This window comes from Cornus florida, unplaced genomic scaffold, assembly GCF_030987335.1.
Source record: "Cornus florida cultivar Cherokee Brave unplaced genomic scaffold, ASM3098733v1 CherokeeBrave_3.0.0_Hap2_Chr02, whole genome shotgun sequence".
NCBI classification, from domain to species: domain Eukaryota; kingdom Viridiplantae; phylum Streptophyta; class Magnoliopsida; order Cornales; family Cornaceae; genus Cornus; species Cornus florida.
In genome coordinates, this window is record NW_026775572.1 from 48,047,897 (window position 1) to 48,065,419 (window position 17,523).

The following is a 17,523-nucleotide window of genomic DNA, read 5'->3' on the forward strand; positions in this document are numbered from 1 at the left end:
TGCTACACTACCGTATATCATGTTCTACACTTTAATCTTATTAAACTTATAAATAATAAAATATGGATTAAGTTTTAATATTTAGACCGACTGGTTAATTATATTATCAAAGTGAAATAATTATGAGCGACTTACTAATTAGACCTGAATATCATTTTTCATTTTACAATGTTTATTCATGTTAATATTTTGAAATCTAGCGTATAAGATTTTCCAACTCCACCACTTACTCGTGCAAAGATACTTAACTAGCGTCATTTTTTAATTTTAAAATGTCTATCTACGTCAATATTTCGAAACGATACCAATTAATTTAGCGTATAAGATTTTCTAACTCTACCACTGACCCGTGCAACGGTACAACTTGGGATAATTTTATGTGTTATGTTAAATCCCAAGCACAAGTACCTTTATTCAATTCATTTTTTCAAATGTTAAATATTCTTTACATATTTGTTTACAATATTTGAACATCTCACATACGAGAAGGCTTATGAACTTTTAAATGCGTACCTATTCAGTTAAGCAACTTACACACAACTTTTCCCAATGTCGGCCAAATACTATAATTGTAACAAACGTATTTTTTTTCTTAACGATCATTAATTAATGAAGCTATTAAGAGTAGATCATTTGTTTATCAACTAACCCTAAAAAATTGGAGTAAGCATACAAGTATTAATAATAATCTATGCATGTATATGTATATGTATAGTCTGTATATGTAGATGGAAAATATCGAGGAACTAGAAAATCTCTCTCATTTGCAGTAGAACTAGTACAATGAATATGTCCCTAAGCGAGACCCATCAGCAATAAAGACAATAAATGTCACTGGTCCCCACACTGATTTGACCACCCAGAGTTCCCCAACCGTCGATCACATATAAACTTTCGTATCCAACGGTCGAAGATCGAGGATGACACACTCCTGAGAAGGAGAGATTTAAAGACTCCGCATGAAGCGCTAGACACTCCGAGAATACCTCACTCAAAGTCACTTCTTCTCAACTACCGAGGTGTTTCTCTCTCTCTATATTTCTCTCTCTACAGTCGAAGGAGATCACTACAGCTTTAGCTCTGCTGTTCTTGCCCCCACTCTGTCCCTCCCTCTTTCTCTCTCTAACTCTCTCTATCTACAGTTTTGTCTATACTTTACGGCTCTCGCTTTCGGAGTACTATACTACTATCTCTCTCATCCAATGTGATTTAATTCGACTATCGATCTTCAAATGCGGAGTCTTTGATCATAGTGAGTAGCGAATTGGGTGGAGCTAGGGTTTGTGAGCTCTTGAAATCGACTTGGATTTTGAAATGAGGAATTTGGGTACGGGTTGGAATTTGGATTGGGATCGGGTCGGGTGTTGAGATGGATCCGCCGGCGCTGATCAACGAGGGTGCGTTTCAGTTTGCGAGTTTGGCGGAGATCTGGCCGTTTCCGATCAACGGCGGCGGTGCCGGTGGTGGTGGATCCGGAGGAGGTTTGGACTTGAGAAGCGTTGAGTTTGGGCGGATTTTGGGTCAGCTTGCGGATGATTTGAATTCGATTCGAGACGGTTCTTCTGGTGATGATCCGATGGTTTTGGACCAGAGAGGGGCTTATGATGCCGGTGTGACGAAGCGGCGTGATGAGGATGAGTCGGTCAAGGTTGTCTCGACGAGCAATGGCAATGGCAGTGGCGTGGTACTATATCTGTTATACGTGTGTGTGTGTGTATATATATACATATACGTGTTTTTACATATATACTTGTGTATGTGTATGTCTAGAATCAGAACACCTTCTATTTTGCTCCTGTTGATCTTTGATTTTCAACTTATTAGTTCTGCAATGTTGTTCCATGAAGATATATATATATATATATATATATATATAGAAGATATGAATTTTACCTAGCCATTTATCTGAGGTGCTATGTTATATTTGAACTCGAATTTTCCCGGGTAACGATATTGGTTGTTTCATGCTGTTGGTGAATTTCACCTCTATAATAGTGAAATTTAATATATTCATATTCACTTATTTATGAAATTTCATTGTTATAGTGGGGAAATTCACCATTGAAAGCCGCGAAATTCACAACTGCGCAGAATAGCAGAGAATTTTACCGGAGAGAAATTTGATTCATTATGTTTTTGGGAATGTTTTGGGCAATTGTGATCTACTATTTAACTGTCTATTCAGAAATGTTGAACGAGAGTCTATGATTTGAAATAATTAAACTGAATTTTGATATGAGATTCTGGATTGGTTATTGGAGTGAGTTCGAATTGATTTTACATACTATCTAGAATGTTAAGAATTCTCACAATTTTCGTTAATTGATTGAGCAGAACGATTGTGATGGTAAGCGTCTTAAGAGCGCACGATGCAGAGACAATAATTGTGATACAAAAGCTGAAATGGAAGCAAATTCAAGCAAGCAATCAGAGCAAGATGCGAAACTGCCCGAGCCTCCAAAGCAAGATTACATCCATGTACGAGCACGAAGGGGTCAAGCAACCGATAGTCACAGCTTAGCAGAAAGAGTAATATCCTCAATCCTCTTCAGATTGTAATTAAGGAACAATTTTCAAAGTACCCAACTGTAGTAACCATGATTTTTGTTAATAGCCAAATAGTTTTTAAAGACTATAATTTTAAATAGAATTTGCTCATGAAAAGTGTGTGGTGGACAGGCTAGGAGAGAGAAGATAAGTGAGAGGATGAGAATTCTCCAAGATCTGGTCCCTGGTTGTAATAAGGTGAGTATTTCCATTTCTCATACTTTATCTTTGTATCGTTACCTATATATATGTAGGTTTCTTAATAAGTAGGAGCTTTTTTCAATTTTGCAATCTCTTCTCTGTTTGTTGTTGTGATCTGGTGAGACATAAGTTTGAATAAATGATCGAAACCAACCAAGCTCCTTTAACATATTGATTGTTGAATAACACAATTGGAGAGAACAACCCGCCACCAGCCCGTCTCACCACTGGAGAGATCCTTGGCAAGTACAAAAGATGGATTAGATCGGTTTGTGCCTGCACGCATACAACCACTTTGTCCCTATGTAAACTTAAACCCTCAACCCTCCATTTTGAGAGGTAGAAAAAATACCACTCTTTGGTTTTTGAAAATCAGAATTTTCTGAGTATATAATTGGCCCTATGGTTTTGTTTCACTTTCCTTCCTTGAGGTGAACACCAGTCGGGGTGGGTAAAGAATTTACAAATACCAGGAAGTACGAGTTCTAGTCACATCTGTCGTCGACTATAATTATCTTCATTCTGCTCTTTCCCATATCTAAAAAGCCCTTCCTTCTCAATTCACTCTCTGGTCAAATTACATGTGAATTGAGGTTTCTATATCATCCTAGCTAGTTGTAAAATCTAGTACAAGAATTTCTTATTTTCTTGAACTGGAACTCCTCTTTGTGATCACCAATCATGTATTTATTGTTATTCACCCTGTTTGAGGTGCTTGATGGGTCATCAAGGAAAAAAAAAACCAACAACTAGGATCAAGAGTGATCCTAGTTACTGGTTTTGGATAATGCAATTGAGGTCCCTTTGTCGGTTTTTTTTTCTTGATGATGAGAGTTTCCCTTTCATCATCGTGCATTTTCGATCTACTTGGCTCTGATATCTTCCTTATCATCATTTATTGCCACCAAATCGAAACAACAACTTCTTCGCGGAAACAGAAGAAACTAAAAGCAAATAGCAAAGGAACCATTCATATGCATAACAGATAAGATTAAATCGAGACTTCGATAAAAGATACATCTAGCAAAATAAATGGAAAGTAACGGATTGGAATCTGATTGGAGACCTCAGAGAGGATCTTTGGTTGGAAGATTCATTCCTGTGATTCTTGTGTAGAACTTTTCTTACCTTCGGCAACTCTAATTACAGTAAGATTCATGCCTAAACGACAGTACAAAAAAGAAAACTGCATTTGACACGTAGAAAGAAGATGAGTGAAGTTGCGGACTTGTCAGCAAGAGGAACTTATATGACCCGACACATAATAATTTCTTACCAAGTCACCCTAGTTTGTTTTTGAGAAGCAATTCATAAAATATAGTTTTCTGCATGCATGTTCTATTACTTTTGTTTGCTCCGGTAGCTGTAACTCCAATTGTTTGTCTTCCTCCACATTCGATGGGATCAAACTGGTTACAGTTGCTTCTCTCCAACTGTCTTACTATCAATCTTGTTGAAAGCCAATCGATTGGTTTCGGTCAGTTTATGTGACAACTGTAGGTTGTGTAAAAGTGAGAAGGAGCCATTTGTTGGTTTCTCTGATTTTTTTCGGACTTGTGGCTGTATACCCCTTAACCTACTTTTTATTTTTTGAAGTACTGGTTCTTACAGAGTTTTGTTTGAATTCAGGTCATTGGCAAAGCACTGGTTCTAGATGAGATCATTAATTACATACAATCACTACAGCGTCAGGTTGAGGTATACATCTTTTGATTATATGTTGTTGCACTTGTGTTGTTTGAGATCGTTCACTCTTGCTCATGGACCTGAGACATGCAAATTTACTGGGTATTACAGTTCTTGTCGATGAAGCTTGAAGCGGTTAATTCGAGAATGAACCCCAGCATTGAAGGACGTCCAGCGAAAGATGTAAGTCCCAAAACACCATTTCAAACAAGCTTTGCAAAAAATTGTCAACCATAGTTTCACTCTCTTTTGGTCCTTATTCAACTGGCTACTGCTGGCATTTTTTTGGTGCAGTCTTTTTTGTTTAAAAAAAATAAAAAATAAAAAAAAAATTTGCATTTCAACATCTTCAAAATCTAGTTAATAGTTGTCATAAGTTCTTCAATATTTGGTTCATGGAGAAAATTGTTATTAGGCAACTTTTGACATAAAAACATATGCTCAAGAATTCTCATGGAAAACGAGCCATTTGCCAAGAAGGTTGGGTGGACGCCTAGCCTTTGAATGCTTGTGGACTAATGAAGGTGTAAAAAAGTAGATAGATTGTTTGGAGATTCCTATCCTCCCTTTTCGTTCGACTTCTGTCTTCTGCATAAATAATATGGTAAGTTGTTGTTTCAGTTCGGTCAACAAACATTTGACACGGCTGGTCTGGCATATGGTTCACAAGCTACAAGGAACTACAGAAGGAGTTCATCGCCAGAATGGTTGCATATGCAGATTGGCGGCGGCAGCGGCGGCGGCTTTGAAAGAACAACGTAATTTATGCCAAAAAGTATACACCACTAATAAGAACATAAAATACACCTGCTACCTCCTTCAGCGACTGCCAAAAAGTATACCCGCTATCTTGAATCAGAAGACCTCAGTATCGTTTTCTGCATTACGCATGGAGCTGCAATATGCTTCTAAGAGAGGTGAAATTAATATCTAAACAACTCCATTCCTTTCGGGCAGAAAATGAATCTGTTTAGCTCCTTGTAATTCATAGCAGGCTTCATGTTCTACGTCCCAAAAGCTACTGTTCTTGTAAAATTCAGAATGTTTAAAGCATAATTCAGAATGTACTGAGAAGCTGAAGGTTTTGTTCAATAAGCAGTTTAAGGCTTTGTTTGGCAGTTAATATGGTTGTCGATCATGGTATGAAACCTTGATTTGCACATCAGCTTTCTGGTTTTTTAAATTGTTTTCTTCATTGATATACTCCTGTTAGAAGTTGAACAGTTTGTCTTGGGTATTCGTTAAAAAATGGTAGATATATAGTTTGTTTTTTCACCTCAGCTTTTTAGAGGACTGAGCTCCTCGTAGCTCCGAAATCCACTGGGTGGGTCTGTCAATCATAATTATCCATGACTGTTCACTGCTTGATGAAATGTGGCTTCTCTTTGGCTAGTTGGTACTGTAACCGGTATTCTTGTGATTGGTTTAATAGGTATCTTTCTTTTAAGGTTCATATTCGTGATTGGGTTCATCCATGTAATAATTGGATGAATATTATAGACATGAAAGCGTAAGAACTCGGTGAACAATGCCTAGGTTAGGGGTGGGAACACTACACGGAGACGAACAGAAATATAAACAGTAAAGCAAACTCAAGTTCCAAAGTTCCTGTTAGTCTCATCAAGGCACCTAGATAGACCAAGGTTGAGATGACGATCACGCTTTCAACCATCGGTAAATCTCAAAGAGAACAGCGTTACCGCCATCCGGACAAATGCCCAGAAGAATGCAAGACCTACAAGCTTGAATTTTCTGTTACTATAAGCAAGATGAACAATGATAATACCCTCTCATGAATTTATGAGAATAGACATTTTTGCATATGAGAGACAAGCTCATTATTGCCTGCCACTTTACTTCCCAGAGATGACTAGAAGATCAAAAGTGTCGATCTGGAAGCAGTGTGTTATTGGAACTCAGTGAATGGTTCGATCCAACTAATGTGAGGCTATTCCTCCAACTATATGAAAAAGTAAAAGGGACCAATTCAACCAAAATCCAAGTCTCAACGCCAGGTGCCACACACCAACATAACATCAAATTCGTATCCTCAACCATCAAAATATAAACTCACACTTAAATTCAGTGAAATGATTAAACATCAACACCATACCTAATCATTTCTCCAAGAAGCAACACACGGGTATTACTTAAAGGAATCACATTCGTGGCTGAATTTCATGATACTTGATTAACCATAGCCGAAAAAGTAGAAGTAGAACAAGAAGAAAGTTGTAGCACCATCACGTTGTTTTGGCATTAATTTCAATTTAAGAAAGCAATTCAATTCTCATGAGAAAGTGGAACCATACAGCGATACCATCAACTAACATGTCACACAACACTAAGGGTTGTAGCTTAGTGATATCTTTTTTACCATCCAAAGTGGAAGGATGAGGATTCAAGTTAGGGGCAAAGTGGGTGTGGGTGTGGGTGTGCGCGCTATTTGCCAAGACCAAAGATGAGAGGGAAAAATTAAGTATGTTAACACAAAGAATGTCCTAATACATTACATTAAAAGTTAATATTGTGCCTTTACAGTACTAAAAAAAAATGGAGGATTCTTCAGATAGTAGCACATTACGTGACCGGCTGTGTTCTACCATAAGAGGTTCCACTCTGGTTCAAATCATTCCCATTTGACTGAAAGTGGGATAAGGCTGCCCAAATCAAACGTAATAAAAGAATTACCACAAATACCGTGCCTCCAAGAGTGCACACCACCTACATGCAACATTTATCACCATATATTAGTGTAATTGTCAGATTTCTTTTTGTCCAAACGTAACTTATTCTGAAAGCTGAAGGTTTAAGGATGCTAAAAGTGGTAGCAGCTCCATCACTTTCAGCACTATTTATTGTTAGCTACTCTGAAAACTATTTACTTTGAATGGATTAAAGGTTTTGAGATCATATTTTCAGTTAGCTTTAAGCCTTTCAAAGAAAATAAAAAATAAAAAAATAAAAAAAAGATGAAAGGCTCTGAGACAAGTCACTTTCCCCAAAGAAACTGAGGGATGTGAGGGAAGGAGGTGACAAACTTATTATCTCTTTGTTTTTTGTTTGATTGGTATTCCATCTATGCGACCCGCATTTAGTTTGATCAATTTGCCTACTCTTATCTTTAAATGGGTCTGCGAGGGAGGGGAACTTGCAAAAGCTATTAGTAAACTCCTAATCCCTGGTGATACCATTAGTTTTATAGGATTAATAATTTATTATTAATTAAAATAGAATAACACTAAATAATGCTAGATTTTTTTCTTTTTCTTTTTCTTTTTTAAAGCAAAGAGAAAATAATAATGTTAGATTAGCTATACAAAAAAATAGCATAATATAAATCTGGTCTCTTGTATCCTGTATTCTTTATTGTTCTCAAATTCATCATTTTCTTTGTATCAACCAATTAACTTCTACCGTACTAAATAATTTAGGTATCTGGGCAGTGGGCAATTGTAATTCATGACAAGGCCTTCATAACACTCGATGTCTTGTAAAAGTTGTTGTATGTAAAATTATATATCTTAATCTATGAATAACTATATAATGGAGTCCTTAATGGTACTTGTGATGGCAATATCTCAACTTGTATTTAAGATTATAAAACAATATCTACACTACTAACATATATGTACCAGCAAAATAGTACCTCAAGAAGTGCTTTCACAATAGAAAGAGAGGCTAAAAGGCAAACCCCATCAACGGCAAAGGAAACCTGCATTCCCCATGTTGGGGAGGAGAGAGAGGGAGAACAATTAGCAACTAATTGGAAAATTAAGTGAGCAACAAGAAACAAATTATGGTTGTGTGTTTACTAGAAGCAGCAAAAAAAAAAAAAAAAAAACGCTTGTCATAACATGCAGAATCACAGCATAAAAATTCATCTTAAACAAAGAATCATCATGAAAGCTGGTGTAATCTCAACAAAACTTCCCAATTCATTGCAGAATTAAAGTACAATCATGATTCCTCGTGGAATAGGATTATAGGACCTTCATAAAAAAAAATGAAAAAATTGCTATTACATCATTCTCCCCGTGTGGGAAGAAAACTAGACCTCATGTTTCATGCTTGTACTACAGTTTGTGAGTCCACTGAAGAAAATACTAAAATAACTTAAAAGCCTTCAACTTCTTTTTGCGATCAACCTACTTCCTGAATTACAATTTTGATTCCTAGCATGGATCTAATGCAACAAATTGCTATTATGTTGTAAGTGCTCCAGATGAACCTCTTCTTTCAAAGTAAAGGCTCCTCATTTGGTTCTTTGAGATGGAAAGAATACGGGAAAATGCAAGGATTTCATCTATAAAGATAGCGGATCCAAGATAAAGGCTGTCAAGATCGGGATCCTACAAGTACATTGGATTAAAAGGGGTTCCATAGGGCTGGATCGTACGATCACATCAGAAATCATAAGATTCTACTATATATTATATTGTTTTTGTGTGCGCGCACATGCATGTGTGTGTGGGAGGGTACAATATGTAATGTATAAACAAAAAATTCTTTAAAAAGACAAGAAAAGACCTAAAACACAAGAATAAGACTTATTACAAACAAAACATATGTAATATGTACGTTTGCACAGGCTCACCAAGTAATTGAGAATGTAGAAGGTAGAGCCATCAGCCCAGCACACCACATTGCAATATACAAGTTGTGAGGTTATGGATTGGAAACAGAGAAGAGGACAGAAAGAGATGGATTTAGATAATGTTCCAAAAGAATAAGACACTGTATATGAAAAAAGAAGAAAGATTAACTCAATATTCTTAAAGAAAAAGAGAGAAACAAGACACTCTTTATGAGGAGAAAAAAACACTAAATTGAAAGATGTAGCAAGAACACAATGTTCATGAATAGGAAAACAGGATGTTCTTCATGAGCAAAGAGAAAAATAAGAGGAACTCATTAATGATTAGAAAGAGAGAAACTAAAAGAAATAAGACCAACAGAAAAAAAAAAAAAAAAAAAAAAAAAAAAAGTGGGAAATGGGACACTATTCAAGATGAAGAAGAAGAAGAAATTCGTGAATTTATTTCATAAAACCAACACAAATAATTTTTATAAATCAACCCCTAAAAATAAATAAACATACAAATAGAAATTCAAAGCACTGCCTGAATTTAGTCTAGAAGTCAATGCATAAACGTTCAGCGATGAAACTCCTCTGAAATTTTAAGTTGCATGAGGCAAAAGCTATTATGACGGCGAACAATTTTTAAATTGCTAATAGCTAAAACTATGGGTTCCATACATCAACATCCTGTCTAGAGAGTCATATATACATACTCCCACAAAGGGGGGAAAAAGAAAAGAAAAATCATTTGATGCTCTCTTGACCTATGTTACGTGGACTAAAAAGTATGTGAAGTATCCATGTCGAACACGATACTTAGACATGGGTGCGAGATATATATCTGAAACTTCTGGTTGGACATACACATCAAAAGCAAATCCAATAATTCAATTCTATTACATCATTACTTCAAAATGAGTGAAACAAATATGTTGAATGCTATGTCATACAAATTTTTTGTTTGGAGTTTGATACGTCCAACGCATAGGCACCCACACCCTATACACATACGGTCATACCTGAGTCCAAGTAACATAGCTCTCGAGCACAGTTACAGTTTAAGAGTGAATATTCCATGGCAGAAGAAAAAAAATTACCAATTTCTTCTTCTTGAAAATTAGGAACAAAGTGGTTTTGCCTTTTACTCTGATTTTGAAAAGATGGTCCATTCCATCAGCTTTTATATCAATGAAAGCAAATCTACTCATTCAACACAAACCCATATTCATAAGGTTTGCCTAATAACAAATTTTGCACCCATTTGAGACCTTGGAACCCAAATTGACATTCCAGGTACAAATACCACTATTTGTTTCCTTCATAGTTCATATACTATTTAATTTGAACTTCGTCCCAATTTCAAGAAACCCAAATCCACAAAACCAACCCCACAATGAAAGCAATATATTTAACTTCAACATAATTAGGAATCTAAAATTGCATCCTATATCATACACAGCCGACCAACACCCTGTTATTCCAAAAGAAAAATTAAACAACCAAGTTCAATTATGTGACTGCTCATACATATACAAACAAACTAAATCACAAATACACAGACATCACACAGATATAAGATTAGTTACCAGCTGAGGCGAAATGACGGAGGGTAAGATGGACCGAGAGGCTCTCTTGGCACGCTTGGAGACTTTCTTAAACATGCTTTGAAGGAATCTAAAGAGCAAGTCGAGACTGCTTTCGGTCTCGTCCTCGTCGCTCTCGTCCTCGTCGTCCATCAAATCATCACCGTCAAACAAAACTCCATTAACCACCTCCTCTGCTTCTTCAACCATGTTCGGCTAAGAAAAAATGAAACCCCAATCACTTGTGTGTTAAATCGCAATTTTCAATCTATTGATTTCATCAACAAATACCCCAATTGAATCTGAGCTTTTCAACATCGAAGTATAGAGTGAGAACTGAGAAGGGAAGTTACCTTGGCATGGCATGTGATGGGTCTAGGGTTTGCGTTGTGGGTGATTGCGTAATGGTGGTGATTTAAGGAGTAGGGTTTTGGAAATGGAGAGAGTGAAGAGCGAAGAAGGTTTGTAGATGAGAGAGTGATGAGCTGATTTACAGTCGCAGCTATTGCCATCTATCCAGAATTTGCTAAAATCTATGTGGGATTCTATACGATGCTTATATATTACCACTAAATATGAAAAAGAAGCACCTTCCGAAAAAAAAGAAAAAAAAAAATTTATGAAAAAGAAAAGGAAAAAAAGATGAAAAGTTTCAATGGACTGTGATAGAAAAATAGAAGACTCAAATCTAGAAATTAAACGCTTTATATGTCACTGGATTTGGCTTAATTGTTTTTGGCTCGTAATTAGGTCATATTTAAATTGCATCGCTATTTAAACTTGATGTGTCATTTTAAAATTAAAAATTAATTTTTTAATTAAAATATTTGTCATGTTATACCGATTGTGAGTCACGGTGTCACTTTTTCCATGATAAAATTTATTGGCACATAATAATTGTGTTGCATTCATATCAACTTATATGATAGAATATTCATGACATGACGGAGGAAAGGTAAGAATGATAAAACAATTTATTTTTGATCTGAAAAAGAAAATGAGGAGAAAGATGGGTGAGTCATCTTTCTTTCCTTACAAATTTTAATCTCTTTAAATATACAAGTTTAAATTATAATATTATACTTTATAAATTACAATAATATAAATAGTGATATGTATAATGGTAAAATATATATATATATATATATTAAAACTCCCTCTACTTTCCCTCTTAACAAACACAAAAATTATTTATTTTTTAAAATGTGTCATTCATATCTTATCTTCTTTTTATCTAAATTTTTTTTTCTTCTTACTAAATCAAGCAATAGTCAATGTGCTCTGACCAATCAAGAGTGGCTTAGCCTAGTGCCAAGCACAAAACTAAATTGTTTTATCATTCTTACCTTTATGCCTCATTGTCTAATGGACTAAGAGCCTAATGGACTAAGACCTCATAATGTGTGTGCACCCTATGTATGCCCGAAGGGGACACGTCTCCTTGGCGTGGCCTCGCCTATTGTAATATATGTATTTTTTTCTTTATAAAGAGTAAAGTGCAATAAACCCCCTTGAACTATACCCCAATGAGCACAAAACTCCCTTGAATTTTTAAAGTAGCATTTAACCCCCCTCAACTTAGGAGTTTGGTGGCAATTTACCCAATCCGACCACCGGAAAAAAATTTCGCCGTTAAATTGAGTCCCTGAATACTATAGTTAAATTAAATGACCATTTAACCCTTATCATACAAAAATACCATACTACCCTTATATTATACATATTGTTACCCATTCAACCCAAAATCCCAAAATCCCTAATTCTTCTCTATCCTCTTCAGTCTTCACCAAATTTTCTCTCTCTTCTCTATCTCCATTAAAGACCAAAAGCAGAGCTGTTCGTATTGCCAATCAAAATAAAGGAGTAATAAAGAACAGTCTAAAAGTGAATTTCAAAGATTGAAGATTTGGGTGTATTTTGTAATCCCTTCATGTTGTGAATTGGCACAACAGGAGAAAGCAGAAACAGCAAGTGAAAGATTACCGAACGGCGGGTTAATGGTTGCATGCCCAACTTCTCGAACGGATCTCTCTAAACATCTTGGTTCTTTCCATTTCCCCTCCACCAAACGAGAGCGGCGTGTACACCAAACCGAGAGCGGCGTCCGCACCATGAACTTCTACGACGGCCTTGATCGGAACACCACGGCGATTTTTGTGTTGCTGTGACAGAATATGAGCAGGTCGTTTTTGTGACCTGGTTCTCGCCGTGAATGGTAGTGACCTTTGGGTTGCTACATGTTAGAGGATGGGGTCGCTAGTACTGTAGTGACCCAGCAAGCTATGGAGGACATGGGTTCCTCTGTATTATATCTCTCTGTGTGTCCATCTCTCTCTATATTATATACACATATACAATATTGATATTTTGTATTTTTTTTTTACAGTATGAGTTCCTCTATATCTTCTTATATATGTATACATAGTTTAATTTTGGTTGTGTATGTGGCGCGCGCACACATATATATATATACTGATGTGTAGTATTTTCTTTTACAAAGACTGAGTTTTATTGGTGAATCATCTTTGAGTATTCGAAAGGGTCCTTTCAAGAACTGGAGATGTTTTGTCGTGAAAAGGTAGCCATGTACATTTCTGATTCCAAAAACAATACAGGTTTTTCCCTTTTTTAAGTGCAGTGCGGGTACTTGCAAGTTTTGGGAATGGTGGGTTGCTTCCTTGCACTATGTTATCAGTTTAGACTGTTAGCATATCCCCGAGTTAATTTCAATCTGTTAGGACTTTGAACATTTAGCATATCCCTGGGTTACTTTCAATCTGTTTGCTATTGGTGACGCTATACAGGAATAAATCAATGCCCAGGCAAAAAAAGAAAGTGAAATTTAGCCTCAAATCAAATTAATAAAGGTGATCGGTTGAAGATTTGCGCATTGTTTCTATTTGAAGCTTTACGCTTTACAATTCATGATGCTGTTTTAACTGCCAATTATGGCAATTTGATTCTTCATCACATATCATACATGTCCTTAACTTGATGGAGTGGGGATTTGAACTTGGGCTATCACACCGCATCCAGCTATTGTGTTGATCATGGCAATTGACCAAAAATGAGAATTTGACCTAATTGAGTAATTGACCTGCTGCACATAGCACCTAACCAAAACTGGTATTTTGACCTAATAGAACAATTTACATGCACTTAGCTACTACACATATATTCTGCATATAACACCTGCACATATATACACCAAGTAACTACTGCACTAATCTACTACTCATATATCCTATATTTAGTACACTTTATTGCACATATCATTCATCAAATTCACTTACCACCTGCATATGATACACACAAATATTAAGTCACAATACTAATTCGCATAGTGCACTAGCAAACATAAAATTTAACAACACAAACATTAAGTAACAGTCTTCAAAGATACTGAACTTTTATTACATAACCAAATTAATCTTAATGTTTCCATATCCCAGTCATCAGTACTTAATTAACAAAACATTAATATTTGGTCATTCTTCTTGTCAACATAAACAATAAGACAAAAAAATGATTTAAAGGTCATTCATGTTAACAAAAGCCATTAGTTCAGTACCATCAACCACCCAAAAAACTGTAACCATCTTCACTACCAACAAGCATAGTCATTGTCCATCATTGACCTGTGAAAGCATAAATTACACATGTTCAGTATTTAAACAAGTTTCAGTAGCTACCTAAATAAGCAAAATAATGAAACACACCTAGAAGATGAAGCCTGTGTTGATGCCAGTTGAGAAAATGTTATGTTTTGAACCTATTATGAACATGCACATGTGAGAAGATTTGGAAAACACCAGCAAAGAACTATGTTTACCGGAAAAAGAAAAAAAAAATTAATTAAAGTATACCTCCTGACTCTGATTTGAAGGTACTGTAGTAGGAATTTCAGTTCTAGCAACTCTTCCTCTTTCACCCCTCCTTCCCCTTCCTCTCACTGGTTGTCCTTTTCCTCTGCCAATAATTGGTGGTCTACCTCCCTTTTTTGGTGGAGGTTTCTCAATGACCAAAGGTGCAGAAAGTTTACAAGTCCTTGAGTTATGACCTTTAACCTGGCACTTTGAACATTTCAGCTGTTGCTTTGACCTGCTAAGCTTAGTTGAAGTACTGGGCTCATCATTTTTCTTGCTTCTAGCCTTCTTTGGTCTTCTAGTGGGTTTACTAAAGGTTGGTGGAAGCAATGGGTTGGAGGGTTGTGCTTTCAACAACTGTCTCATAGAGAAAGGATGTATTAAACTATAATAGGCCTTCAAGTATGTTTCCCTATAATAATATGGATCAACATATGACTCAGGCAGGTCCTTCCTTAAAAATATGCATGCTACAACATGCCTACAAGGTATACCAGTCAAATTCCATATTTTGCAACTGCAAGTTTTCTTCTCAAGATCAACTGCCTCGCCAATGCCAAAGTATTCAACATCATACTTGTTATAACCAGCATAAAGAACCTTGCACATCCTTGCTTGCCTTTTCACTTTGTTCAAATTCTTTTGAATTTCTGGGCACAATAAACCATCCTTTGATTCCATCCATTCTCTTTTCTTTTGGAACCTCAACATTAAATGTCTTCTGATCCACTCCAACATGTATATAATTGGTTTATCCCTTGCTTGAAGGATGACAGCATTCCAACTCTCACACATATTATTGATCACCATATCACTTTTTGATTGATATGTGAATCTTGATTTTGACCAGAATTCAGGTGGCACATTGTGAAGCCAGCCATAAGCTTCAGCATTCAACACCTTGATATTCCTCATATGTACATCAAAATCAGCTTCTGTGAAAGACCTTGCTGCTTCCCACAACTCATTTTTTAGTTGTTGCCCTTTGAACCTAAGTTTGAAGTTCTCATATAGATGCCTCACACAATATCTATGGTCTGACCCATCCATTATGTTCTCAAAAGTGTCAACCAGACCCTGCATTCACAAGAAAAATATTTCAATTCTAAACTAACAAAATTTTTAAACCACATATGAACTGAATAATGTTAAATATACTTACTTTTTGTCTATCAGATATGAATGTGATTTCTTGGTAAGGCCCCACAGCATCCATGAGCTCTGACATAAACCAACTCCAAGAATCCCTTGTCTCAGACTCAACCACAACAAAGGCAACTGGGAACATTTGTTCATTTCCATCAATAGATACAGCACTGAGAAGGTGACCCCCATATGGTCCCTTTAAGAAACAACCATCTACACCAATTAGTGGCCTACACCCTTTTTTAAAACCCTTTTCTCATTGCAGCATAACAAATAAAAACCCTCTGAAATTTTCTCACATTTTCTTCAGCTGTGGGCTCAGTTTGAATTTTAACTACACTGCCTGGGTTTGATGTAAATATCAAATGAGCGTACTCCCTCATCTTTTCATATTGTTCTACTTCATTTCCCTCAACAACATCTAAAGCTTTTCTCTTTGCTCTTCTTACTTTGTAGTCTGACACATCAATATCCAACTCACTTGCAATAGTACGCTTAAGTGTATTTGTTGGCATGCCTGGATTAATTCTCACTTGCTCTAGATACTTATTTGCTAAGTAGGTAGATGTGGCTTGTCCATTTGTATAAAACCAAAGGCAGTTATTATGCTCTGGAACATATGTCTTCACTATTAAGCAATCCTCATCGTCTGGCTTGCTTGCAAATATCTTCCAACCACAACCCCCCTTACATACTTCAGAAATCCTATCCCCATCATTTCTTTTGAACTTCAAATCAAACCTTTTCTTCACTGCTATTTCTCTAAGTGCTAGTCTGAAATCTGCAGCTGTCGCAAATTTCATGCCCACTGCTATTTCTTTTTCCCCCAAATCCTTTGAAGGAATAAATTCTTGGTGCTTAGGACCATTACCCTCATCATCATCTGATCCACATGCACTTATCAACTCATCAGTAGGAGCATAATCAGATTCAACCTGTGCAAAATCTGCTTCAACTTGTGCATAATCATCAGTTGAAGTTAAGCCCTCATTTTCTGCACTATGTGTTGAAATTGAAATTTCTTTCCCTTGCAGATTCAACATAGGTGCAACAATGTATAACTTGACCAGGTTGCCTTCCCTCTGAGCTTCATAGTCATAAAACATCCTTAGTACATCTAAATCACATCTGACCTATCTGAAGCAGTGATTACCATTTAAGAATGGTACTTTATAAAACACTTCTTTGATATCCCCATATCCCAAATTATTTGCCATCTCTTAGATATCAGTATAAGTCATGAGGTCTGGGTCTACACTTTCAATGAAGGATGTAGCTTCTCCTATGTATGTCATATGGGGTGTTTTTGAAAAAAGACCTCCATGATGAAGCTCAATACTGTAAAGGTGCATCTACAAAATTTGTACAAGACAGGCAAGTACTTTAAACACACTAAAGAAGTAAGAAGTGAAAAGAAAAAAAATAGTGACTTAAATGCAAGCACTTTAAAGGTGCATAAAGACAAACAATACCTTTGAAGTGTAGAATATGGTCAATGGTCACAAGTGCATTACAAGTGGACAGTTTCGAAAAAAAGAAAAAAAAAAAAAAATCAAACTACATTCAGCATGACCACTCAATCGCGGGGTAACAAATTCAATAGCAACTCCACACTTCAATAATTGAAAAGGACCTAAAATAAATTCACAGCAAAGACCATTCAATCACAATCCAAACATACAAATGATTTTACTAGGGACCACTAATGACCAAGTTGCTGCCTACTAAAAACATTACTGATGTCTGATGCAAAAAAGAACAAGCTTTTGGTGCAGAACTTTAAAAGTAGATGCTTTCAACACTATATAACAAAACATGGAAGAATCTAAAAGTGACAACATATGCAAATACACAATCAAATTTATGTCGCCCAAAACTTAGTAAATCACTACTCATTTTTTTTGCAATTTTT

At 36.1% G+C, this 17,523-nt stretch overlaps 3 protein-coding genes across 4 annotated transcripts; 1 reads left to right on the forward strand and 2 right to left on the reverse strand.

Annotated features, from left to right (window-relative positions):
* The first annotated feature begins 965 nt into the window (after positions 1-965).
* On the forward strand, positions 966-5,557 carry LOC132294916 (transcription factor BHLH089-like). Its single transcript, XM_059792933.1, has 6 exons — positions 966-1,684; positions 2,335-2,529; positions 2,680-2,745; positions 4,378-4,446; positions 4,546-4,617; positions 5,056-5,557. Exons 1-6 carry the CDS (start codon positions 1,370-1,372, stop codon positions 5,194-5,196), a joined length of 858 nt encoding a protein of 285 aa, XP_059648916.1. The 5' UTR covers positions 966-1,369; the 3' UTR covers positions 5,197-5,557.
* A 1,339-nt stretch (positions 5,558-6,896) lies between these two features.
* On the reverse strand, positions 6,897-11,165 carry LOC132294917 (protein SHORT HYPOCOTYL IN WHITE LIGHT 1-like). 2 transcript variants are annotated; one of them, XM_059792936.1, is made up of 4 exons: positions 10,953-11,165; positions 10,603-10,815; positions 8,084-8,149; positions 6,897-7,094 (listed from the first exon to the last, which is right to left on the reverse strand). In XM_059792936.1, the coding sequence occupies exons 1-4, from the start codon at positions 11,109-11,111 to the stop codon at positions 7,059-7,061; spliced, it is 474 nt and encodes a 157-aa protein (XP_059648919.1). In that variant the 5' UTR covers positions 11,112-11,165; the 3' UTR covers positions 6,897-7,058. The 2 variants fall into 2 exon arrangements, with proteins under 2 accessions (XP_059648919.1, XP_059648918.1); XM_059792935.1 differs by having other exon boundaries at positions 6,897-7,158; positions 10,953-11,163.
* Positions 11,166-14,203: 3,038 nt separating this feature from the next.
* Positions 14,204-16,717, reverse strand: LOC132296203 (uncharacterized). The gene is made up of 5 exons (XM_059794420.1): positions 15,911-16,717; positions 15,628-15,807; positions 14,466-15,542; positions 14,319-14,371; positions 14,204-14,237 (listed from the first exon to the last, which is right to left on the reverse strand). The coding sequence occupies exons 1-5, from the start codon at positions 16,715-16,717 to the stop codon at positions 14,204-14,206; spliced, it is 2,151 nt and encodes a 716-aa protein (XP_059650403.1).
* Between the last annotated feature and the right edge of the window lie 806 nt (positions 16,718-17,523).

Coding starts and splice junctions, on each gene's coding strand:
- LOC132294916 (XM_059792933.1), top strand. CDS start 1,370: ATGGATCCGCCGGCGCTGATCAACGAGGGTGCGTTTCAGTTTGCGAGT. Junction 2,746..4,377: donor TGGTCCCTGGTTGTAATAAG/GTGAGTATTTCC, acceptor GTTTGAATTCAG/GTCATTGGCAAAGCACTGGT. Junction 4,447..4,545: donor CACTACAGCGTCAGGTTGAG/GTATACATCTTT, acceptor TGGGTATTACAG/TTCTTGTCGATGAAGCTTGA.
- LOC132294917 (XM_059792935.1), bottom strand. CDS start 11,111: ATGGCAATAGCTGCGACTGTAAATCAGCTCATCACTCTCTCATCTACA. Junction 10,816..10,952: donor CCATCACATGCCATGCCAAG/GTAACTTCCCTT, acceptor ATTTTTTCTTAG/CCGAACATGGTTGAAGAAGC. Junction 8,150..10,602: donor CCGTCATTTCGCCTCAGCTG/GTAACTAATCTT, acceptor TGGGGAATGCAG/GTTTCCTTTGCCGTTGATGG.
- LOC132296203 (XM_059794420.1), bottom strand. CDS start 16,717: ATGTTTTATGACTATGAAGCTCAGAGGGAAGGCAACCTGGTCAAGTTA. Junction 15,808..15,910: donor AGCCCACAGCTGAAGAAAAT/GTGAGAAAATTT, acceptor TGTTTCTTAAAG/GGACCATATGGGGGTCACCT. Junction 14,372..14,465: donor CTTCAAATCAGAGTCAGGAG/GTATACTTTAAT, acceptor TGTTCATAATAG/GTTCAAAACATAACATTTTC.